At 48.3% G+C, this 24,317-nt stretch overlaps 2 protein-coding genes across 6 annotated transcripts; one reads left to right on the forward strand and one right to left on the reverse strand.

The window, feature by feature from the left end:
• Window positions 1-215: 215 nt before the first annotated feature.
• Window positions 216-5,575, reverse strand: PEX11A (peroxisomal biogenesis factor 11 alpha). Its single transcript, XM_074549243.1, has 3 exons — window positions 5,416-5,575; window positions 4,787-4,902; window positions 216-3,286 (listed from the first exon to the last, which is right to left on the reverse strand). Exons 1-3 carry the CDS (start codon window positions 5,469-5,471, stop codon window positions 2,721-2,723), a joined length of 738 nt encoding a protein of 245 aa, XP_074405344.1. The 5' UTR covers window positions 5,472-5,575; the 3' UTR covers window positions 216-2,720.
• A 13-nt stretch (window positions 5,576-5,588) lies between these two features.
• WDR93 (WD repeat domain 93) lies at window positions 5,589-18,937 on the forward strand. Of its 5 annotated transcripts, none has more exons than XM_074549239.1 (16): window positions 5,589-5,717; window positions 6,270-6,581; window positions 7,651-7,846; window positions 8,445-8,509; window positions 8,733-8,815; window positions 10,135-10,258; window positions 11,741-11,828; window positions 12,380-12,557; window positions 12,755-12,822; window positions 13,321-13,407; window positions 13,731-13,862; window positions 14,351-14,582; window positions 15,195-15,255; window positions 15,886-16,042; window positions 16,155-16,356; window positions 17,432-18,936. In XM_074549239.1, exons 2-16 carry the CDS (start codon window positions 6,318-6,320, stop codon window positions 17,541-17,543), a joined length of 2,049 nt encoding a protein of 682 aa, XP_074405340.1. In that variant the 5' UTR covers window positions 5,589-5,717; window positions 6,270-6,317; the 3' UTR covers window positions 17,544-18,936. The 5 variants fall into 5 exon arrangements, with proteins under 5 accessions (XP_074405340.1, XP_074405343.1, XP_074405339.1 ...); XM_074549238.1 differs by having other exon boundaries at window positions 5,620-5,807; window positions 17,432-18,937; XM_074549240.1 differs by having other exon boundaries at window positions 5,620-5,802; window positions 17,432-18,937.
• The last annotated feature ends 5,380 nt before the right edge of the window (window positions 18,938-24,317 follow it).

Below are 24,317 nucleotides of genomic sequence, written 5' to 3' on the forward strand. Positions count from 1 at the left end.
GATATCACTCACGTATCTCTTAATGTTTTTGCAGTTGAAATTGTGATTCTAAATTAGCTGGAAGAATCTAGCTGCCAACTGGGTACTGCAAAAGGAAAGCTCTAGAACCCCCTTACAGGCAATGTCTCTTTAAAAATGTCACCCTTCATAAAATTCAGAGATGAGAGAAATTCTCCCTCTTTACACCACCTTCCAAGTGATACACAGACACAGTGTCACACTCATCACAGTTTATTGCTTATGTTCAAACATCTCGTTCTTACTCCAACTGCTGTATTAGAAAGAGATACAAAAAAAGGCACTAAAAGGATTTTCTCCATATGATCAGAATCCTATAGCTTCAGTCACATTATTTTAAGGTACCTTAAATCACCACCCACCAGCTGGGGAGCAGAAGGCAAATATTAGTGCTTAACATCTAGTAAAGAGAGGTACTCCTGTGTGTTCCAGCCTACATCATGGAGAATGGGACAGGCAGGGCTGAGACAGGCTGAAAACTCACCCTCATTTCCCTCAATAAGGCTGCACAAGCTAATCCACACCAGGCCCTAAGGGAGAAACATCAAAGCCTGGCTCAGGGCTTAGCACAGTGTTTGCCTGCAGGCACAGGGAGGGAGACTGGGCTCTATCAATGGCTTTCCCTGAAAAGTGTAAGAGAGAAAGAGAGACCAGCTGGCAAACCAGTGAAAGTATTTTGTGAAGTATTTTGCATCTCAGAGCTCCCCTGAGTGAGACTGAAAACACATTTTTAACGATAAGATGGAAATCTGTAGACAAAAGCTGGTCAAACCTCCACTGTCAGATGATCAAGACTCCTCTTCCTTTCTTCCAGGGGTTGCTACACACTGAGATAATGATCAACTCTGACTAAGGTAGGGATGGCTTCCTCATTGCCAGGAGATGAAACATAAATGGAGAAAGAAAGAAACAAACAAAAAAATTCCATTGTTGTAAAGGAGAGGAAGCCTAGAATATAGCCTATAATATATATCCCACACACAATGCTCCATTTTGGCCTGAACTGCCAGTTTTTACTTTTAGTGCTGCTCATTTCCATATTGAAGAGCTCCTGAAGGCCACATCTGGTCTTCAAACACACTTAATTATCCTGCCCAGCAACCTCTTTCTTTTCAAACACTTCATTGGCAGGCTATCACTTCATATTCAAACTGGAAGTAATTCCAAGCCCAACCACAACTTCAGGTAAACTGGCGCACTGCCTCATCTGCTTACTTAATTCCACATCCTTTGCCTTTTAATAAAGGAGATTCACACCTTTTAATTTTCTGGTTTTGGATAGCATCAGAAATAATAAGAGAGAACTTTGGTCCAGGTTAGTCTGTTCACATCTCCTTGGCAGATTAAACAAGGACTTCTTACACCAGGAAGCAGCAGAACACACAGGCCTAACTCTGATGAAGAAAAATGTTACATTTATCTCCTGTTTAATGTGCAGTTTTGTCTCAGATGGTGTCAGACTGGTACTCTGCAAAGTCAGGAGCAGCAAACACTGCATGCCCTGCTAGAGAGCTGGACACAGCATTTCTCTTTTAACCCAGTTACACTGCCAGCCATCCCTGCCAGTGAGGTCACTGATAAACAATAACACAGTTGCAGGGCAACAAAATGAGGCATTTTCAAATGGCTGAACCCATTCAGCCAGAGAGGGAACACAGAAGCAATCATGTGGTCATGAGCAGGGAGCAGAGGGAGCACCAGATACAAAAGTCTAAACCATGAATGCCCAAATCCAGTAAAAAGCTTTCTTCCACAGGGATTCTGATATCATGACAAACTCCATTCTCTCTCCTCCTGGAGCTTACACAACCAGAAACATGTCCTTGCAGTTTTTGTGACTCAACGAGCTCTGAGCCAGGCTTCTCTCCTTAACTGCATGTTCCAAACTCCTTATTACACTGGAATTTTTCATGTAAATTTAAAGAGAAAAACAAGCTCCTTATCACAATATCATTAATGGAAAATAATTGTGCTTGCAATTACAGGGGTTTGGGAGTTAATATGCTGTCCTGCACCAAAGCTGTGGCCCGCTGGAGCAGTCAGAGTCACTGGCCAACAGTCCCTGGCTCACAGTATCAAAGGGAACAAAGAAAGTGCAAATTTTTGGGACAGGAGTTGGCACTCACTAGACTGCAGCTCCAGCACCAGCAGGGCACACACCACAGAGACCATTTCCAGGTACCACCACAGTGTGCTCAGTGCCTGCAGGGCACAGGATCCACCAACCCAAACCCATCAGAACACTCATCCCTGACTTCAGGCTGCTCTAACTGCAGCTCCTAACCCACTCTAGACAATCTGACTGCAGGGACCTTGGATTAGTGAATTGAAACTTTCCAGTGTAAACATGATTAGTGTAGTCATGAATCATATACCTATTACAGTCGCCTATGCAGTTATTTCACAACCCTGTATTAAAATAAAGGAATATTTTCTTATCTAGCAGCCAAGTTCCAAGTCCTCTTTCTGCTTGTGAAATATTACTTGGCCTTTTCCTCTCTCCACCCCATCAGTGAGCGTGTCATGGCACTAAACTCATCTGCAAAGGCACAGGGAAGGAAAGGTGGCAGAATCCACTTCTTCAGAGGACAAAATTAATCTTGAGATTATTTTAAGAGATGTTCATTTGAAAGTGCTATATGAAGATAAAAATCTGTCAGAGGATCAAAGCTGCAGCCTCATACTATGCAGCTCCTTTTATGTCACTGTTTCAGCTTCAGATGTGGGCTTGCTAACGTGAGGATCCCCACCAGGGAGGAGAGCACGCCGCAGAAACCAATCACTCCTGGGTTGGTCTTGTAGATTCCCAGAGTATCCAAAGGGCCTGAGAGATCACAGAGGTTCTTCACCAAGTCCAGTAGCAAAGGAGGATTCCTTTTCAGTATCTGAAAGAGCTGGCAGAGAAAACTGTGCAAACCATCGCTCCTCAAGCCGTTTAGCTCCTCGCCGTCTCTCTGCCAGGCGCAATTCTCCTTTGCCTTTTCTTCCAGCGCAGCCTGTTCCAGCCTCCAGGAGATCTCATACCAGTCCCTGGCCAGGTTCATCAGCAGGGAGCAGTAGTAGCACTTGGTGGCCCAGGTGTGCCACTTGGGTTTGTCGAGGTTTGGCTGGAGGCCGACGCTGCGGAGCCAGAGCGCGGCGTCGCACACGAAGTACAGGGCCCGGCTGAGGTGGGAGCCCGTGAGGCACAGGCGAGGCACCACCTCTGGCAGCTCTGCAGCTCTCCTGGCTGCCACCAAGGCGTGCACCACATTGCCCAGCCTGAACACTGCAAGAGAGCCCACACAGGTTAGCACGGCCCGGCCTGTCATGGTCCGCGTGTGTTTGTACAAAACCTGGAGGGCTTTGGGCATGTGCGTGCTTGAGCACTTGGGAGAATTAATGAGGAAAATGGTGTAAACATCTCAGTGCTCTGTAAACATCACCAGCCCAGGACATACACACTGGTCAACAGCCAGGACTTGCAGCCTCTCTTGCCATTCCATTCTTGCACCCCTCTGGACCAATATCACCCTTGGCTCTGCAGGACTCAGTGCCAGCAAATAAAGAACACAAACAGAGCCTCTAATTTCAGCTGGACATTGCACAGCATTTTACCTCACTTTGTGGACAGAAGATGTTGCTGCATTAATCCTGTTGCAGCCATGGGATACAGGTGGCCTCTGTGCCTGTGAAAGCTGGTGATTCACGTGCTGAGCACAGGGACCAAAGTCCCTCCTCAGCCACGAATCTGCCAGAGGCACATGGAGCTCTTTGTAAACTGTGTGGAACACTGGATTCCATTTCAAGGTAGAACATATGGCAAACCTGATTTCACCTCTGCACCGTTTGGGTTTTGGCCCCTGAATGTTAATATAAAATTATTGAAAATACTTTTTACACCCTGATGCCTTTATCACAGTGACAGATGCTGACAGCACCCAAGCCTGGTGGAACTACAAGAGCCCTGAATTCAGGCCTGGTGTCTATTAGTGATTTATTTAGCAGAAGCATTAGAGTTATGGCTATGCTGATAAACCAACTGGCCTGCCCACTGGAAATGACCATAACTCTAAAGCTAATGGAATAATAAACAAATCTATGGCAATATGATAGACTAGAATATTTGTCTCGTGTTGCAGTTGTTCCAGGATTGAGCAATTGACAAGTGGGTGCAAGATCAAGCTGAAAACAAGTGATACACACATAGTAACAGTGTAGTCATCGTGGATGCAACTGTGACACAGAAGGGAGTGATGCAAATGGTCAGGCTGTAAGCATGGAAGGGTATGTCATTTAGTAGGGTAGAAATGCTAAAGAGATTAATACGTTAAGTAGGATATAAAAGCCATATTGAAGGATGTCCTTCAGAGGTGATCTTGTAGGATGATGATCTTTCAGCACTGGGCTGTCTCAACCCATCAGCTGGAAGGACTAATGAGCACACAGTGAGCCAGCCTTGCCTCACAACCCGGCTCTGTCCTTGAACAGAGGTGACAGTTTGGCCTGTACAGCAACAGCTGACTGTTAACTTATTCCTCTCATCCTTCCAGCAGTAATTCCAATTGTCTAACTGAAGAGGAGGTTGAGGAAGTAAAAAAAAAAAAAAAAAAAATCTATTTAGCCTTACCTAGCCTGGCAAGCCATGTCAGGGATAAGGTCTATTGACAGCTCTGTAAATACACTAAAAGAGGTTTTGTGGCTCAAGGTAGGTTAACTACAGGAAACACTGTTTTACTGGAAGGAGCAAGTGAAGAAATTCTTATCCCCCTAGACACCGGGTACTTACTTTTCCGGCCAGAGCTCATGCTAGATTCCAACTGCTTGAGTTTCATTACCAGCTTCTTTTTATCGGCTTTATTCTCTATTAAATAGCTAAGCAACATGCATGTGTACTGAGTGGCTCTGGAAGGGAAAAAACGAGGAGAGGGGGAGACACAGGTGAGACACGGACAATCACAGGATGGCAGCAGCAGGACAGGTTTATTCCACAGACTCAGAACTGTCACGGTTGGAAGGAGAACACGCAGTACAACCCCACTGTCAGGGCAGGATCCACTGGAGGGGTGACACAGTGACAAGATGGGTTTGGGATGTCCCCAGACAGGGACACTCCAGGCTCTCCCGGGGCAGGCGCTCAGCGCTCCGCCACCCGCAATGTATAAAAGTTCCTCCTCACGCTGAGGAGGAGGAAAAAAACGAAACTTGTGTTTTAGTTTAGGGCCACTGTTCCTGTCGTGTGGCTGGGCACGGCGAAGGAGGCTCGGTACCATTCCCGGGCAGGGCGGGAGGTGCCGGGGCCCGCGGCGGGGCCGGGCTGCCCGAGGGGCCGGGCGGGACGGGCACGGCCGCGGGGCCGCTGAGGGGCCCTGGCTCGGTGCCGGGGCTCCCGGGGAGCACGCCTGCCCCCAGACTCACCGGAAGATCTGGTCGCGGCCCTGAGAGCGGTTGGTGAAGCCCACGAAGCCCTCCATGGCTCGGCGGCACGGCGGGAGCAGCGCGGGGGCCGCGGCCGCTCCGCCCCGCCTCGCCCGGGCCCCGCCCCGCCGCGGAACGCTCCGCTGCGCGCCGCGATCCCGGCCGGGCTGCGGCACCGAGGGGCCGTTACCACGGCAACCGTCAACAACGGAGCAGCGGCGGTGTCACCGCTAAAGGCTTCCCCCGCCTCGGAGCCGCCGGCTGACCTGCGGCGGATTCTCCCGGGAAACAGAAGGAGCCTGGTACTGCCCCACGGCCCCCGGCACTGCCCCACGGTCCCCTGCACGGCCCTCGGCAGTGCCCCTCGGGCCCCGGCCCCGCTCCGAGGTCAGGTGCGCCCGTGTGCGTATGGCCCCGCCGCGGAGATGAAGCTCGAAAGCACCCGGTGTCTTGGAAATGAAGTGTATAAAACTCCCAGTGAGAGCAGCTGCTCTCAGAGTTAATCGTTGGGATTTTACCCAGACCGAATAAGTCCTGGGTAATTAATGGAGAAGAAGAGAATATTTTTGGATATTTTTGAATGCTTTGCCATAATTCTTATACGTGCTTGTGACAAAGCTTTTGGGCTCTCTTTAACTGTGGGCAGCCTGCAAATCCCAGTGTGGCTGAGATGCCCAGAGCAGGACAAAGCCTCCGGGAAACAGAGGCGATGCAAGGAGAATTGAGCTATGCAGAGCAGGGTTGCTCTGGCCATCAATATTGAAAGGAAACCCCCTTAGACATCATTAATCAAGGTTTCCCCCATTACCTCATGCAAGAAAGTATTGAAGGAGTCTTTGTTCTTCTGCATCCAGGGTGGTTCCTGCATCCGTGGTGCGTTTTACATCTGCAGAGGGAGAACCATGGCAGTGAATAGCCGGCAGCATCCCCTGGAGATTCCCCCGCCATCTGCAAAGGACTGGCCGAAGGAAGAGGAGGAAAATTTCTTCCTGCTGGATCCCGATCGAAAGCACGATGTGCTGCCACAGCCCTTCAGGATGATCCACAAACTGGTGATGCAGGTTTTTGAGAGTGCCGTGGAAATCATTGAAGAAAGGGAGATGCTCCGAGAAGCACAGAAACGAAAGGTGCAGCCCACAAAATGCTTTCCTACAGCTGAATTCCAGGTACAGAGCCAGCATCAACCACCACAGCAGATCCTGTCATTCTTCTGCTCATGACCTTCCCCAGAATGAGCCACCATCTCACTGGCTCTGTTTAAAAGCCTGCAGCTTCCCAGCTTGTCTGGCAGGTTCTGCTTCCCACCCAATCATCACACCTCTCTAGGTATTAAACACTAAATTCACCTTCTGCTTCCCGGGCTGGCTCCGCCCTTGTTTGCCGGGGAGAAGGTGATTACTCGGTGGCACACAAGTGGGCAAGCTCAGCTCTGAGAGCTCTGCTGAATGGGGGCAGAATGAAGGTGCTGCCTTCCCCATGAGCATGTGGGGGTGTCCAGCAGGACACTCTGGTGCCTGTGATTGCCTGGGGGAGTTCAGCATCCCATCCCTGCTCTGCACTGGAATGGAGGTGTGACAGTGTCACAGGGGTCTGAGGATGAGGGAAGGGATGAAGATCTGACTCCATGTTTCAGAAGTCTTGATTTATTATTTTATGATATATATTATATTAAAACTATACTAAAAGAATAGAAGAAAGGATTTCATCAGAAGGCTAGCTAAGAATAGAATAAGAAGGAATGATAACAAAGGTTTGTGGTTCGGACTCTCTGTCTGAGCCAGCTCATTGTGATTGGCAATTAAATAGAAACAACCACATGAGACCAATCACAGATCCACCTGTTGCATTCCACAGCAGCAGATAATCATTGTTTACATTTTGTTCCTGAGGTTTCTCAGGAGGAAAAATCCTAAGGAAAAGATTTTTCATAAAAGATGTCTGTGACAATAGAAGGGCTGAATGCTCCTGAGTTCTCGGCCATTAAAGCCCCTTCTGTTTGTGGGAAGGGGAAAGATGGGGGAAAACTTTCTCATTCCTAACACAGACCAATCTCTGTGACAGAGATGAGAGACCCTCCTCTGCTCTTGTGGGGGAAGAATGTGTCAAAATTTATTATTTATTATACTTCCCTTGTGGAATAAATCAGCATTTTCTGGTGAAAAGGCCAGGAATATATAATTAGCATGGCTGATGAGAATGCAGTTGGGTACACTCATCCTTTCCCTTTTTTGCTAGGTAACTGAAAGAGCCAATTGCCTTGCAGTGTCCGGAAAATACATCTTTGTGGGTCTGTCTGTGGGTCTGGCTGCCTTCAGCAGGTGTGACTTGAAGGATGTCTGTGCTTGGGATGCAGCCCAAAAAGAGATCTGTGCCCTCCATGCCTCGGCCCTGGGCAACGAGTGCCACGTCCTGCTTGCTGTGGATGAAATGGGTCAGTGTGCCCTGGGTGTCTCTGCCCTGGCTGGGGATAAGCTGTGCTCTGGGGCTGAGCTGCCACAGAGCAGGAGCAGCATCAGGGAGGCTGAGAATGTTCCTAGAAAGCCCTGCAGAGAGGGCGTTGGACAGCCAGCAGATTGCAGGGTGGCAGAGTGGCCCTGGGGCCTTGTGATTAGCAGGGCTGTGGGTCTGGTGAGCTTTGGGGCACAGCAGGGGCAGCTGCAGAGCTGAGGGGGAAGCACAATGAGGTTTAGGAACATCTTGGGCTGGGCAGGAGGACCCCCTGCCTGTGAGCTGCCCCTGCAGCTGTACAAGTTTGTTGGTGAATCTGAAAGTTGTCACTTCTGGTGGAGACACTTTTCAGACTGGCTTCTCCATCTCTGTGCACAACCAAAGCTTTACTGGTGCTTGCACAAGGAAGCCAGCAAAAAGTTTAGTGCTGGAAACAGTGGGATGCTGTTCCTTGGGCCCAGGGAGGAATGTAATCCTGCTCATTGTCCTGCACATGTTGTAACAGCCATCTCCCAGGAGCATGGCTAATGTTCATTCACTTTCCTCTCCCTCCTCCTGCTGCTCCTGTATTTCTGTTTCAGGGCTTGCCTGGCTCTTCTGCTTTCACAGGGAAAGCTTCCTGCTCATTAAAGCCCTGAATGAAGTGGTAAGTGCTGAGCTAATTCCGTGCTCAGGCTGGGAAGTAATCAATCATGAGGAGCACCGGTTGCCCTCAGAAATTTATTCACAGGTAGTAGTGCTCCAAGACTGCTGCCCAATATTTACTTTTGTTCTTCCAGCAGTCTAGCTGGCCTTTAGCCTGTTGAGAATGGTGTGAGAGCTCTCTGAATCAGTGGCCTGGCTTTGATCAGCCTGTTTTTCCTTGGCAGGAGGACATCAGCCAGCGAAGCCTTTGTGTGGAGGTGGTGCTGTCCCGAGGAGGTGATTATGCAGGAATCCTGCTGCAAGGCAAGTGCAGCAACATGCTGTGTTTGGAGAATCCTCTGTTCTAGCACAGGGGCAGCAGCAATGTTTTTAGAATGCTGCAAGTGGTCTGAGTAGCCAGGGATCCTGTTTTAATCCTCCCAGTTCCCCCTCTGGCTTAAGGAGCAGCTCCTGACACTCCCTGTTCTTTGCAAAGCACTCGGTGTGCACCAAGGCTGATCCCAAAATTGAGCTGTCTGGAGCTGGTCACTGCAGTCCTGAGGCAAAGTGGAAATTTTCCAGGGTAGAAATCCATTTTGATGTAGGTGAAATGTACATTTTTGAGTGGAGTCTGTGGTTAGAAAACATAGCTATTTAGCCTGACTGCAGAACCTAGGCTCAGAGAAACTGCTTCAGTGAAGGACAGAGATAAGGTGAGGGAGACAGAAGGTGGTAGAGAGAGACAGAGACTGCTGTGAGATATAACTGACCTGTGAGAGCAGGTCAACCTGACCTAGGAATTCTTTCTAGAACTAGCGGCATATGTCACGCAAAATTCATAAAAATGAACATGTATGAACCTATTGTGAAATTGTATGCATATGTATTTGAGAGGGGGATAAAAAGGGGCCTGAAGTTCCCAGAAGGATGCATGTCATTTTAGGGGAATGATTCCCCCATGCGTCCAATGCTGTAATAAACATACCGGCTTTACAACTTTCAGAAAAGTTGTGGAGTTTTGATTATCTCTGCAAAACAGTCCCCAGCTCCCAGTGAAAGCAGCTTTCCCTCTCTCCAGAAGTACCAAAGTCAGTTCTTCCTCTACCTTGCTATGGCTCACTGGAAAGATGTAGACCTGAAGAATTTTCTCTGCAGATATAGGCCAGAGAGCATAGAGAGCCTCTAGAAACACCACAAGAAATCCTTGTTACCATATTCTTCTGTTTCATGGCAGCTGAATCCATGGCAGGCAGGTTTTCTGCACCTGCGTTTGGTGGGATCTGCCTGGACACATGCTGAGAATGAGACATGTAGCAGAGAGCTAATGTGAGACCATGCCTCACTTTCTACTTTCTACTCTATTACTCAGAGGCTGCAAGTCAGGTTCTTCACTGAGAAGCTTAATGGAATTTCTTTGATGGGTGTGGGAGCTTGAGGATTGAGCTGCAGGCTGAGCTGTCAGTCTCCATCAAGCATGTCAAGCCTTAAGTGAGAGGAGAGTTGGGCTGCATGCAGTTCACAGAGATTTTATATTTCAGAAAATACACAAATCTTTTTATAAAGGATAAAAGATAACAGAGGCTGCCTGCCTGGAAGACCTTTTCTCCTCATTTCCAATTGCTTAACATGGTTTCTCAATGCAGACAGCACAGAAGCTTGGCTGGAGATCTACCAATTGCCTAAGGACTCCTGGCTGACAGAGATGGAAGAGAACTCAAGAGCTGCAGAGGAGCTGGCTGGCAGTGAGAGGAGGTCAAGCTCCTCACCTGTGGTACAAAACAGTTCCATCTCCCTCTGTGCTGTTTTTTTTAAAGATTTTTTTGCCCACAGCTCTTCCCCAAGCCTTGCTGGTACAGACAGTGACAGCCTGACCCAGCCTGAACCCTCGTGCCGCCCAAGGGGATGGATGGTGTGTGTGTCTGTGTGTGTCTGTGTGTCTGCAGCTGCTGCAGCTGCCCATCCCACATTTCATAAGCCTTTGTGCCATTGGGATGTGTTTACTCTCCCAAGACAGGCTTTACAAAGAGATTCCCCTGGTCCCAGGACTCGTGTTCCTGCTGCCCCTCCCTGAAACTGGCAGCTCGTTTCTCAGCAGCATTGCTCCATCCCAGGGGGCCCAGGGCATTCCCACAGGGCTTCTCCCTGGTGTTACTGGGGGAAGGAGGAGTGGGAACCGGGCAGGATGCCTCTGTTTGGGAGTCTGAAGCAGGGTTTGTGTTTAGATTCCATGCAAAGAGAGCCTGGTGGAGTCACAGCCTCACCCACCCGAGCAGGGCAGAGTCTCTGCAGTGTGCACTAGTCACAGTCAGCTCTGTTCTTTGGCAGAAAACTGAGGAGCTGCATGGGACAGCTCTGCAGAGATGGTCACTGGCCTCAGGGGCTGTCCTGAGCTGCCATGGGGAATTCAAAGTGCTGAGTCAATGCTTAACCCTCCCCTTTATCACTTTCACCCTGCAGGATTTCACCTCTCAGCACACAGACACTCCTTCCCAGCACCCTGAACTAACCCTCTGTCATAGCAGCTCCCAACTCTTTCCTCTTTCCTCTTCCTTCAGCAAAGACCTTCCTGAACATTTAAGAGAGAACTCAGCCTTGTCCTCAGGGCAAACACCCTGCTTAACTTAGTGAAGCCAAAACCAAACAAGCATTCTCTCTTTGCCGATTCTGTGCAAACTATCCAAATTCCTGCCCCTTCCCGCTCAGACTGGCTGATTATTAAGCCAGACCTTTTCTGTTTAGCCCAATGTCAATGTGTGTGGGGTGATGGTGGTGGGCACACACTGGTGTTGGCCCCCTGTTACAATTTTCTGTTCCCAGCCTGTATATATACGTGAGGAGGAGCCCCAGCCCTCCTCCAGTCCTTGGCTCTGTGAAGTAAAATCTGGTTCTCACTTTCAGGAGACACCCTTCAACCTTTAGTCTTGCTTCTTTTTAAAAATTTTTTCCCTTTATTTCACTGCTGTGACTCACACAGGCCTGTGCTGCAACAGGAATAATTGAGAGATGGCACAAAGACAGGAGTGTGGGCAGGACATCCTTGTAATGTAGTTGGGAAAGTAGTGATGCCCTGAAGCTTCTGTGTTTTGGCCTGAAGAATGAGCCCAAACCCAGTATCTCCCAGACAGTGCCAGCCATCCTTTGCCTACACAAAGGAATTTTTCCTAAATTCTTTGGGTGGCACTTGATTCCCATGAACAGGTGAAAACTCATTTTCACACACCACAGTTCTCAGGTGGGCACTTTTCTGTTGCAGGAGCTTCCTGTGCCTGCAATCCAAGCTGACATAAAGCTGGATCCCCCAGAGCTGCTGCTGACAGTGAGGCCACCCAAACCCATTACAGGTCAGGACTGGGTCTGTATGTGCAGCCTGGTTCAGGTGCAAAGGCAGCAGGGCCCCTATAAACACAGATCAGGTCAGAAAGTCTCAGTAACACAATCTCTGGTTCTTTCCTGACCTGTCTGTCTAATTACATGTAATCCTGTAGTGGGAGTTGCTTCCTCCCAGACCATCAAACACATCACCTTGGCCAGCACAAAGTGCTTTGGAGTGTCTCAGAGTGGGTGTGAGAGGGAGGAGGCTCCTTCCTAGATTTAGCAGCACTCCTGAGCCCTGGAATCACAGAGAAATTCTGGAATTATAGAGAAATGCCAAGGATGAGGAGGGGACAGGCTTTATATTGGAAAATGCCACAGAAAGGCAATGTGAGTGGGGTCCTTGCCCTAATCCCTGCATTCAAATACTGGAAAATGAACTTGTGATATGGAAAGCCCCACACAAGATAAAGTGTTTTCTGCCTCAAGACTATGCCACCCCCAAATGCCTCCATGATGTTTGCTTCATGGTTTCTGCTTCTCCAGGGCTGTGCCTTTTCCCTTTGTGTTCCCAACCCAGGCACCAGTTTTAAGGGCCCTTTGGATGCCTTGAAGGAAGTGGGTGATGGCAGCATGTTTGGCTTGGGGTACAACCACCTAATCAAGGATTCCCAGTGGGAGCTGCAGGATGCAATCTTCTGTAGCACCTACCAGGAGTATCTGGAGGCTGAGGGAGTGACCAAGGAGGAGATGCCCAGGTGAGTGGCTGCACCAGCCAGGATTCAGCCATGAGTCACCCACACAGGGCACTGTGTAGATGGAAGCCTCTCTCTCAGCTTTGCTTCCTTCCTCCCAAGGCTTCAGGGCAGGGAGCTGGAGCCATTCCAGGTCTTGTTATCCTGCTGCCTACTTATCAAAGCTACTTTCTTTTACATATATTTCTTCCCTTTTTCAGATATGCTACCTTTCATTTCCTCCTTCCTAGCCGGATCCTGATGGCACCAGAAATGGAAGTAGAGCCAGGTAATCCAAATGGACAAAAAGCTGTTAATCTGTGAAGCACAGTCATTGATTGGATGACATTGAGCTCTACTGAGAGCTCAGTGGGTCTGGCTTGCATCCACTCTAAGTTCCATCTCCAAGGGTGTAAGTCTGGGTAAAACTGTCAGCCCTAAGACTTATAAATCAGTTACTGGCTCGGAGTAAAAAAAACTTATCTTCATATTTTATAAGAATTCCACAATCTTCCCCCTGAAAAAAAAAACAAAAAACAAACAAATAAAAACAACCCCCCAAAAAAATTAAAAAGGAGGCATATAGTCAAGATTAAAAAAAAAAAACCCAACAAAACAAACAAAAAGGAGAGGTTGTTCTGGTTTCGTTTCTGTGTGAGCAGAATTTCTATTAGGAGTACCATGAAAGCTCTAATGAAAGCTTTTTAATGGTGTTTTGGTGTCCTGGATTGTTCCTTTCTTTGTCCCCAGTCTTCTTCTCTTTTTGCCATCCCCTTCTCTGTACCAGATATTCCAGTTGGCATTGGAGTGCATTGGTATGGAAACCACAATTTCTGCTTGTACTTACTCAACCCTTCCCTCAAGGACAAAGCAGGTAAGGAAGTTTTGCTTTCTCTAGCAGAGCACTCTATGGGGAGTGGGAGTGTTCTGTGGCCGGGGGCTCTCATTCTGCCAGGTCTCCATGATTCAGGGGAATGAGGAATTGGCAGAAAGCTGACTCATATCTCATGGGTGAGGCTGGCATTTGGGTTGTGGGGCTCTGTGCTGCACAGACTGGCAGTGTTTTCAGTGAAGCCACTCTGGCAGGAAGCAGCAGAATGGTGGTGCATGTTTGATGGGGAAAATAAATGCTAGTACTGTGTGAGAGAATGTTCTGCACCTTCTTACAGTTGTCTCTCTTCATGCCATTCTGTTTAGGCTCTGATCTGAAGCCTGATCTTGTGTGGCCATGTGCAGCTCCAATTGCATGCTCAGCTGTCAGTTCCTGCTCCAGGTACCTGGCACTGGCAGGTGAAGATGCAACAATAACTATTTGGGATAAGCACCTAGGTGAGCCTGCCCTTTGGGAGTCTGTATTGGGATCACTGTGGGTAAATTGCACCTTTGCCTAGGAGTCTGAAGCTCAGACTTAGTGTGAATAAAAGGCTGGTGGTGAATTTACAAGGAAATCTGAAAACAGTTTGGATTCAGTCATCTATTGGGTGCTTGGCCAGCATGACTGCCCTGGCCCCTGCAGAACCATGCCCATGCAGGGCAATGCAGGGGCTGGAGCTGCTGCAGCAAGGACTGATCAGTCCTGCCCGTGGCTGTGAGACAGTGCCAGTCCCTGCTTTGCCACTGCACTCTAAGGTCACTTCTGAGACTGTTGTGGTGCCACATTCAGGCTGCCATCAGTGCTAGTGTCACCCTGCTGTGATGCAGGGACTCTCCTGGCACAAGAATCTTCTTCTGCCATCTGCTTATTCTCCCTCCCACACTCCAAACTAAGCTTTGCTTGGAGAAATGACCAGTTCCTTTTCTCTCCCTCCCTTCCCCAGGATACCCACTGTCTGTGACTGCCATTCTAGAGGAACGCTTCATCCGTAGCATCCACTTTCTGTATGGTTCTTCAGCTGTCAATGATGAGACACGTGGTGCAGATCCTGTCTATTGTGGTGCAGACCCTCTCTGTGCCATTGTACAGCTCCTAGTGCTGTGTACAGACAGCTCTTTCTATTTGGTGAGAGCACCCAAGGCTGGCAAGTCCAGCATCACACTCCTGGCAGACAGGTGAGCCAGACTCGTGGTTATAGTGATCCTGTCTAAGAGAGAGCCTCACATTTCTGTGGAGTAGAGAACTTCCTGCTGTTTTCACCCAGATGGCTCTGCCATGCTGCTGTCAGCAGCAAGTGTGGTTTTATCAGTGCTAAAATTCAATGGTTTGCCAGAATTAGGGGTGTTTCTGGCTTCTTCTGTGCTCCAGAACACAAATACTTCTAGCACAGCTCCAGGGCTGATGCTGAACTTTTGTGTCTCTGCTGGATACTCAGGGGAATTTTTTCTTCCCTCTTCTGCCCTTAGCAGAATACCATCCCCCTAGAAGTCAGAATAAACATTTATTGGCATCTTTCTATCATTTTTTTGTGTTCATTTATCCCCTGCTCTGAAGACTCTGGGTTCATGCCTCCCTGGCAGGCAGGGATTTGTATCTCCAGTGCAGTTCCCAGGCAGGTTTGCACAGGGATGGGCTCCAGGGGTTCCTGCCCAGGAGGAGATGGGCTTTGTCTCTATAAGGAAGGGGCTTGTCTGGGATTATTTGCCAGCCAGTGTGACACAAAGCCAATGTCATTATCATGTGCCAGGTACATGCAACAGCAGCATAAACCTCTGTCTCTTTCACAGGCCTGAAAATCCAAATCTTACAGTCAGTGCAGTGATGCCTGTCCTGGCCTTCCCCAGTGCAGTGAGTATTGCTGCCAGCTCTCTTAACCTGGGTGGGAGCTCATGTCCATCTGTGCTGGGACCTTGTTTCCAGCAAGGGCAGTAACTGGGTGCTGAGAAGATAACGAGCAGGGCAATCAGATCCTCACATCCTTTCCAGCTTCCAAATATTTTTGGTGTGAAAACTTCCCGCACCAGCTCCAGGTGTGTGTGTAGCTGGTAATGCTCAAAGGATTTCTCTTTCATGATCTTACCCAGTATCCCCTGGCACCTGTGCCCTCTAACTGGCCACTGAGGTGCACACAGACAGGTGAAGGTGGGAGGGTTCAGGCATCAGGGTCAAATATGAGGGGGCATCCTGGGGAGAAAGGTACAAACACAACCTGACAAGTGGCCTCAGAAAGGTTGCAGGCACGAGGAGGAAAGGACTAATAGCCACTCACCACAGAAGGCTGGATCTACCTCATTTCTAATGTGCCCTGTTGTCCTTTTCCAATCCAAACCTCCAGCAGTTTTGGTCCAAGTTCTCTGCAAGGGCTGTTCTTCATCTCTGTCATTTTTGGGGATGTGAAGTCCTGGATATCCCCTCAAGTCCTTTACTGAAAGTGTTTTCCATTTGTTTTTCACCTACTTGTCAATGTTGCTGCTTCAGGTCCTGATCTTCTGCTGGGATGGCACAGTGTCCCTGATGAACACTGACACATCCCAGACTGTTTACTGCTTCTGCACCCCACCTTCTCATGCTGTGGCCCCTGCCTGGCAGCCAGTGTTCACAGTGGATAGTGCCAACAGCTGCTTGCTGCTCCGAGGTGGGTGGGCATAGGTACACCATCACTGGGTGCTTTCAGCTGTGCACTGCTCCTTGATTGTTCCTGTTGGGTGATTCCTGAACAGTAGCTCACTGTTCTTGTCTCTGTCTAGGAGATGAGCACCAGCATGTAGATGAATTTTTCCAGAGCAAAGCCACTCACAGCACCATCTTCGTTTACGACTTCAACTCCTACCCACTGAAGGAGGCTATCCCAAAGAAACCGGATTTGCATTTCAAACCCATGCAGGAGCTGCAGTGGACTGAGAGATGTAACATTTATTTACGTGATAGGTTTCGCTTTCTGCCCGAGAGGTAAGTGCACCTTACCTGCATTATTGTCAGCTGTAGTGATGCTGAGTTCATGGAAGGGCTTACCCTGGAGCTTCTGGGTTGTTCTGTGTGCTGTGAGAGATTTGTGTCTGAGAAAGTGTTCAGGCAGCTGGGTTCCTGACAGCCACCCAGAGCCCTTCCTCCTCTCCCTTCTGTCCTCCCTAGAACAGTAAGTCAGGATGCAAGTTCTGATGTGATTTTGTGCAGCACAGTTTGTGTGAGCTTTTTAGGGGGTATGATCCTCACGTGTTTGCATGCTCCTTTAGACCCCACATCCAGGCAGAGCTGGGGTCTCTCTGTGCCTCTCTCACCCCCGCATTCCCGGCTCCCTGTGATGTTTCAGTGGTTTGTGTTGGGGGTTCCTCGGTTGGAGCAGGTCCCCGCAGCCTCGGGGTTGGAGCATCTCGCCGCTGCCGTCATTAGATGGCACTGTGACATCTCTTTTTGGGCTCCTTGGCCTCGAATTCTGCTGGGAACCTGGAACTAGATCCGTGTCAGTCTTTTGTATCTTTTTACTATGCATTAATTTCCTAATTCGAAACGAAACAGGTGAGTGCTGGTGCGACCTTATGGCACATATTTATTACCTGGTAGCCTTCCCTAATTCCTTGTGTCCAGGGTGAATCCTGTGGAGTTGTCTGGCTAGTTAAGTGCAGAAAAGTTCCATCCTATGTCACCAGCCAGAAGTTGTGTCCCTCCTTCTCAAAATGCTGGAGAGGAGACTCTTATCTGCCTCATACCACAGAACTGGGGAGTCACCACGTCCAGGGATATCTTGCTCCCTGGGAACTGAGAGCTGAAACCAAGATTTGTGCAAATACAGCTGCAGTGGGACCTCTGTCTACAGAGATCTGGAGATAACACAAATTCAGAGCTCCTTGCTGTCAGGAGAACTTGACTATTGATTGGCATGAGGGAACCACTGAGATTTTTGGACACAGGGAGTAGAGCTGCTTAACCAGTAGTGAGCCCCAGGGGCCCTTGGGGATGTTGTCTGAGCACTGGGGGAATGTCAGGGACTGTTTTTGTTTCAACCACCCTTTCTCTACCTTTTCAGGCAGGAGGTACTGCTGGAAATGGAGAAGCAGAAGTACTGGGATTGTCTGCAGGAACGGGCAGCTGCCATGGACAAGGAGAGAGAGAAAATGAAGGGAGAGAAGAAGCAGTAGCCAGCCTTGGATCCTGAGGGCCAGGCCCATGATCCAGCACTGACATTTTCATAGACACTATTGTGATCATCTCTCTCCCAGAGATCTGGAGCATCAGAGCAATCTGGTATGTCACAATAATAGGGTGCACCTTAATAAAGCCTTTCCTCCATTAAAAGTCTCTTGCTCTTCACAGCATTGGCATTTTGTCAGACTCTGATTTTCTGTCCTTGTGTTGCTGGAGCTCACCAGTGGGTGTCATTTTCTGCTCCTACCCACATGAACAGCCATCAGCATCCTTGTGCTTAACCAGAAACCTTGTCCTTTCAAAGGAGGCAGCAAATTGGCTATGGAGGTGTCTTCCCTCGAAGCATGGCAGTGCTAAGCAGCAGTGACACTGCAGAGTGTGACAGCCCTGACAGAGGATGTTCTGCAGTTGTTTCTCTTGACTTCAAAGCAGGCACTTTTGGGATAAGACTGCTTAGGAATTGCAGCCTGGGAGGCCCATGAAAAAGCTTCAGTCTTTTTACAACTGATCATACTACTGGATGACTGCCTAACCCACAAGGAATCTGACAAATGTCCCAGGAACAACTCCAGTCTGTGTGCATGGGGGACATTTTTTTTAATCCCCTGGTGCCTCCTCTAAAGCCTCCCACAAAGGTTCAGGAGAGCACCAATGCAGGGTGCCAGGGATTCAGCACAGACTGTGCTGTGTAGATGCTCTCATGCCAAGGTCCCATTTCAGTTTTTCATAGCAAGTTGTCTTGTTTGGGCTGAGTTTTGATGAGATGTTTCAGCTCATCCTCTGGAAATGAAGTCAGCCAAGCTGTTGGGGAGGCAGGAAAAGGGAGAAGCATTCCATTTATATCACAGCCTGGCTTTGCTCTGGAGAAGGACAAGCTATTTGAATTAAACCTTCCTCTCTGCTACCTTTGTGAAGGCTCTGAGGCCTGGAGTAAAAGCTTTTGTGCTGTCATTTTCCATCTGCCACAGATTCCAGCTTCACAGCTCATCTGATTGTTACGGATATTGGGGCTGGGCTGGGTGAGCTCTTGCCATCTGCCTCAGTGCAGAGCTGGGAGGGTGAGCCCACACCACCCTCAGTGCCTGTTTAAGCCCAGCCACCTGGGTCAGCACTGAGTGAACAAGGAGCACCCCTTGATCCTTCCTTCTGTTCTTGCTGTGGTGGCCATAGAGCTTAATTATCTTGTTTCTATGGAGCTTTCAGAAACAATAGACCTTCTGCCATAGCCAGGCATTGGGGATTACTCAGGGCAGGAATTCCTGTTCCTACATTGCTTCCCATGCTGCAGAAAGCCAGCATAACAAATATGTGGCCCCTTGAGCAGCACTGGGTCTAGTTCTTGCTATTTGTGCAAATATAAAGGGCCTGGGGATCTGTGCTATTAATCCTGCCCCATCTGCTTTTCATCCAGAAGAGGAGCAGGGCTTGCCTGGCATCAGAAGAGGCAGGACAGGATCTGCTGGGCAGTTAGATGTACTGTGCATCCACCAGTTTGTGTGTATTCCTCTCAAGATGTACTTGTTTGTTTGCAGTTAGAATTTGCTCTAAGATTCTAATCATGTGCTTGGCCAAGATAACTAGGAGCTGGCAGGCTCCACAGAGAAGGGAAAACAACAAGCAGCTGCAGGAGGCTGATGAAGAGCCTTTGTTTTAAGTCATGATTTCAGCAGGGGACCATTTGTTTCCTGCTTCTTCGAGGGATACAGAAAAATTGGCATGCTCAGTGTGTTGACATGTGTGTGTTAGTGATGGAGCTCTGTGCTGAGCTCCACAGGACGTTCTGGAGACAAGCACAGGCACTTCCTTCAAACACAATAATGCCCTTGGCAGCCACCATTCCTGGTCACTCTGTGAGCCCTGGGCAGCTGTGGGTCTGCTCCAATTTCAGCTGTTCTGCTGCTGGAAACTACAGAAAGGCCTTGAGTAGCATCATACGTGTGTATCTCACCATCAAAAAGATGAAATTGTGAATTCTGGCTGGGCCAGCTCCTAGCTCAGTGCCAAGTTCAGTGAACTCAGAGGTGCTCACGGTATAATAGCAGCAATTTGGCTTTGTATTTTAAAAAAGTAAAAGGCAGTTAAAAGATCAGTTGGTGGCTGGAGAAGGCTGTAAGGGAGGAAGAGGAGCTCAGAGCCACAGAGAGGCGCTCGAGCAGCATCATTCCAGCACAGACAGGTCGGAGATGGTTTCTCTGCGCGAGAAGGGAGACGAGGCTGTCGTTTAATCTCGCTAAATATCTGCTGCTCTCTGCAAGAAGCCAAATGTCATCTTACTTCTTTGCATGCTTGTGCTGTGAAGGCAGGGGAAATCAGAGGTTGATCTGATCTGATTCCCCTGCTCCTGGGGCCATCAGAAGTTGGGGCTGTTTGGGTAAGCCACGTCTGTGTCTGTTGGAAGGAGTGTGGTCCTCAGAAGAGCTGAAATGCTGTGTACTCTGAGATCTGCACTTCTTCTTGCCTGTGCTGCCAATTTTAATGCAACAATCCACATATCCTGCAGTGTCTCAGCACATAAACCTGAAGCCATTCTGAGGAGGAAGATGCAAAGAACTCTGTGTCCTAGCTGGGGGAAATAAAGTCCCTACAAGACTCTGTGGGACATGCAGTGGTGCCTGGGGCAGGACAGTCCCAGCAAGGGCTTGCTTGGTTTGCTCTGGCAGCAGCAAGGGAAGGTCAAACTGTCCCCCCTGCTCTATTAATTTGTGTCTAGATATAGGTAGACTATGTACTGCATCCCATTCCCAATTTCTGAAATAGCTCTCATTGTCCAAACTAGTGTTGCCTCATTACCTCTAATGCCAGTTCCCTGTACCAGGGTGCAGTTTCTCATCATCCTCTGAGCCCAGGCTGTTGCTGTTGGATTGTGCTGTTCAGCCAAGCCATCCACTCTTTTAATCTTCCCTAATGCACTATGCCAGGCATCTCAGTCTGGTTTAATCCTGGGCTTCTGCAAACCCTCCCAGTTTGTCCCTGTTTCTGTTCCAGTTTGATGGTGTACAGTGCCTCTTGTGCTGATCTGTCCAGGACCTTGTGTGTATTCACCTGTGGTCTCACATGGGGAGCCAGCTTCTGCTGGCCTTGATACCAGATTTTGCAAGAGCAGGACAATTGGGTGGGATGAGAAACGAGCCATGTCTTTGAGGCCAAGATACAGGATGAGGTTGGCTGAGCTGAGCTGAGGGTGCTGCAGAGATAAGAGATTTGCACGGTGATGGGGGTGATGCTGTGTTCTGGCTCTAGGCCCGTGGATTCACAGGCACCCCATGCAGCTCAAGGCAGACAATGCTCTGAGGAGCTCACACCCTGCTCAAGCCAGTGCTGGGCCTGGGGTGAGGAGGAGCAGGCTGGTTGTGCTGTAGGGAGGGTTTGTCCTGGCAGGAGCTGGGTGCTCACGTGGCACACCTCTGTGCAGGGCTGTGTGCTGGCTCAGCCCCAGGAAAGCCCATGGTTTAAGAGAAGGGGAAGGAGAATGACTCATGTCACTGCAGGGCTGCAGATCAGACAGGAGGGAAATGTACAGTGTCTGAGTAGTGAGTTGGCTGTGCTGCCAAGTTTGAAACACTTCCACTGCCTCAAGCCCGTCAGACTAAACAGCTCGTTTTGTTGGAAGCTTCAGGTCACCCTGCTTGGGCAAACTGCAGCTCTTCTGCATGTGAAGGGCTGGATTGTCAGAGGGAGAGGGGATAAATTTGTGTTGTTGGGAGGGTGTTCATAGGAAGAGCAGATGTGTAGGGGGAAAACAACAAGTCCTGCACCGAGCAATGAGGAATACACACTAATTAGGCAAGGAAGAGGAACCTGCTAGGTTGCAATCCTGACCTAACAACCAATTATGGGATAATATAGCACAGTAATACAGGGTAAACACTAAATGCACCATGCTTCTGAACTAATTCCTCTTTGAAACACAGCCATCATTTAAAAACATCCGGCATCCTAATTTTGAGCTGCCCATGGCTGACACCAGCACAGCCTGTGGTCACTTGTCACAGCTGTTAAACTACCTGTGCTGCTTAAATTTGCACCCGGTTTCTGGTCTGAATTGGTCACACTCCACCCTCCAGCTTGCTGAGTCCCTGGGGGATGGAAGAGCCCACCAGGAAAAGGTGTGGAGGGACTTAGAAGCCATGTGTGTGTGTGTAAAGCAGGTGTAGGGGGACTAAACAGCTCCAGTGTCCATGGAGGAACTTAGCAGTGGGTTCAGATTGGAGGTGAGGGGAAATTTGCACTGTGGAGGCAGCATAAGTGTAGATTTCTGGGGAGTCATGCAGCATCCATCAGTGGAGGGATTCTCCTGGCCAGGGAGATCCAGTAGGACAGAGGGTACTCCTGAATTTCTTCTTGCCCAGATTCTCTGTGATTCTCAGTTTCTAGAAATGACATTGACTGTGTTCCTGACCCACACATCCTGCATTTGGGTCCTTTCTCTCTTTGAAGGCTATAACATACAAAAGGAAATGAGAAAAGCATTTCATACAGTTCCCAGGACAGTGCAGAGAGGCACCAGGAGGAGGGCTAAAAACCAGGAAAAAAATATTGGCAATTGTCCAGATGGGGATGGAATGTTCAGTTCCATCACTTGCAGCTTTTGCTCTTTATGGATCTGCCCTGTGACAGAGTCCTGGCAGAGACTGGGGCAGTGATGGTGGATGAAAGAGGACTAAACATATCTTTCCAGGTTGTACTTCCCTCCTGGTTCAATAACTTGTATCCTTCATGCTTCCCAGCGAGCAGGCAGTGCCTATTATGGTTTTGTAATTTTTTTTCTCCTGGTCCTGTCTCTGTGGAAGTTCATATTTTAGCAATTCATTTTCTTAAAATTATTTCTGCTAAAAGCATTGCCAGAAGGTCCCTTGGCACTGGCAAATGTTTGCAAAGGCTGAATTGTGTTGATCAGCATTGCAGACAAGCCCCCTTCCAGCAGATTAAATCAGAGTCAGTGCTGCTGAGTGGAGTAACAAGGGGTAAGGCAGGTATGGGTGATAAAAGGAGGGAGCCCAGAGTTATTTGGCTTTGCTATGATCACTTTAATCAGTGGTTTTCAGAAACAAGTTGTATTTTTCTTCAGTGCACATTACCAGTTGTAAATCATCATTCCTCAGGGATCAGAGAGGCTGAAGTTATTTACTTGTTGGAACCAGAATGAAGAGACTTACACATTTCCTTTACAAAATGAATCTGAATCAGAAGCTTTCCTCTGTATATTCCCCACCTCTTGAGGCAAAACCTGAAATCCAGATCTGGATTTTACACTTGCATCTATCACATCATTTTACTCTTGCTATGATCACACTAATCCTAATCTTCCAGACTGGGGAAGAAACTACAAAGCCTAGCTGCCATTTAGGCTAACTGTTCTGCTTGTACTTCCATTTAGTCAGCCTCAACAGCAGTTTTTCTTTCTGAACACATTAAGACAGTCTCATTACAGCATAATTATTTTGTGGAAAGACATGCATCTTGTTGCCTCATACCAGAGCTTCTGGAGGAAAAATACTAATGCAGCCTGCACTTTGATTATCATTGTGGTGACAGTTGTTTTCCCATTTAATTTTGACTTTGCTTTCATTCCTAGGAACAGAGTGATGGCTGGAGCCACTCTCCCTCTTTCAAAGCTGCCATGCTGCAGCTTGGAAATATTTAGCAAGGCACTGGGACAACACAACAGAAACATAAAAGGCACATAATGAAACACAATGAATTGTTGGTGAAAAGATCAGCCAATTAATGCTTTCAGCTGCTGCAGCACAAAACCCCCCATATTCCCTCCCCCAAAGGTAGATCCAAGTGCTGTTATGAATTCCTAAAGCCTCTTTAGAGGATTTAAATGCATCCTCCAGCTCCAAGCTGTGGACTCACGTAGCATTCCAGCAATAATGTTTTCCCAAGGATGAACTGTTCCTGAGCAGAATGGCCACTGAAGTGCATTTCAGATGTAAGGGATTTTAAGTTAGCATGAGCTTCTGGTTCTATAAGTAAGGTTTGTATCATCTATCAGAAAGCTAAACATTTCCCCAAGAAGTTTGTAAAGAACCCTGTGGGTTTCAAATTTTGAATCCACCTCCTGTGTTTTTTTACTTGTCTTTATTATCTAATTACACACACAGGGTGAAAAAGGAATAAGAACTGTAAGGAAGAAGGTTTATTTTTTTTATTTTTCTCGAAGGAGAAACACTGCTGCATTTTGTTTCATTAGTTTAAAAAATGACAATCCTTTTCACTGAAATGGTCTTTTGAGCAAAACTTGTTTCAGTGTTTTCATGCACACCCTCAGTACTGTAGGAAAGAGGAGATGTGGTTTGCAAAAGAAATTAATGATTTTGGATGCCTTTACCTCACATACTCAACTAGAGTTTCCTCAAATGTACTGTTCTCACTGTCCCCCAAAGGCCTCCTGCAAATCAAATCAGAATGTCTTGAGATTTTCAGATGAACCTAAGATATCTCCCTAGAAAATGCACTGAAGGTTTGGCTGTCATGCATGTGAAGAAATAATTAAATTTTCCACTGGCCCTTAAAATAGCACTGGGCTGAAGCTGCAAGGGCCATTGGGCAGTGTCAGTGAACACCTGAGTCTGTGACAGGAACTGCCCTGGGTCAAATTCCCTCCTTGTGTGGCTTCCTTCAATGTGCTGACTTCAGTGCCTTTACACCATGGAGAAAAATATTATTTCCTATGCAGATCAACAGGAGGGAACTTGAGTTAATTGCAGCCGTGCTGGGGGTTTGTAGGTGAGCAGAAGGCAGGTGAGCCACACATCCCTCAG

The sequence above is a fragment of the Zonotrichia albicollis genome, chromosome 11, assembly GCF_047830755.1.
Source record: "Zonotrichia albicollis isolate bZonAlb1 chromosome 11, bZonAlb1.hap1, whole genome shotgun sequence".
NCBI classification, from domain to species: domain Eukaryota; kingdom Metazoa; phylum Chordata; class Aves; order Passeriformes; family Passerellidae; genus Zonotrichia; species Zonotrichia albicollis.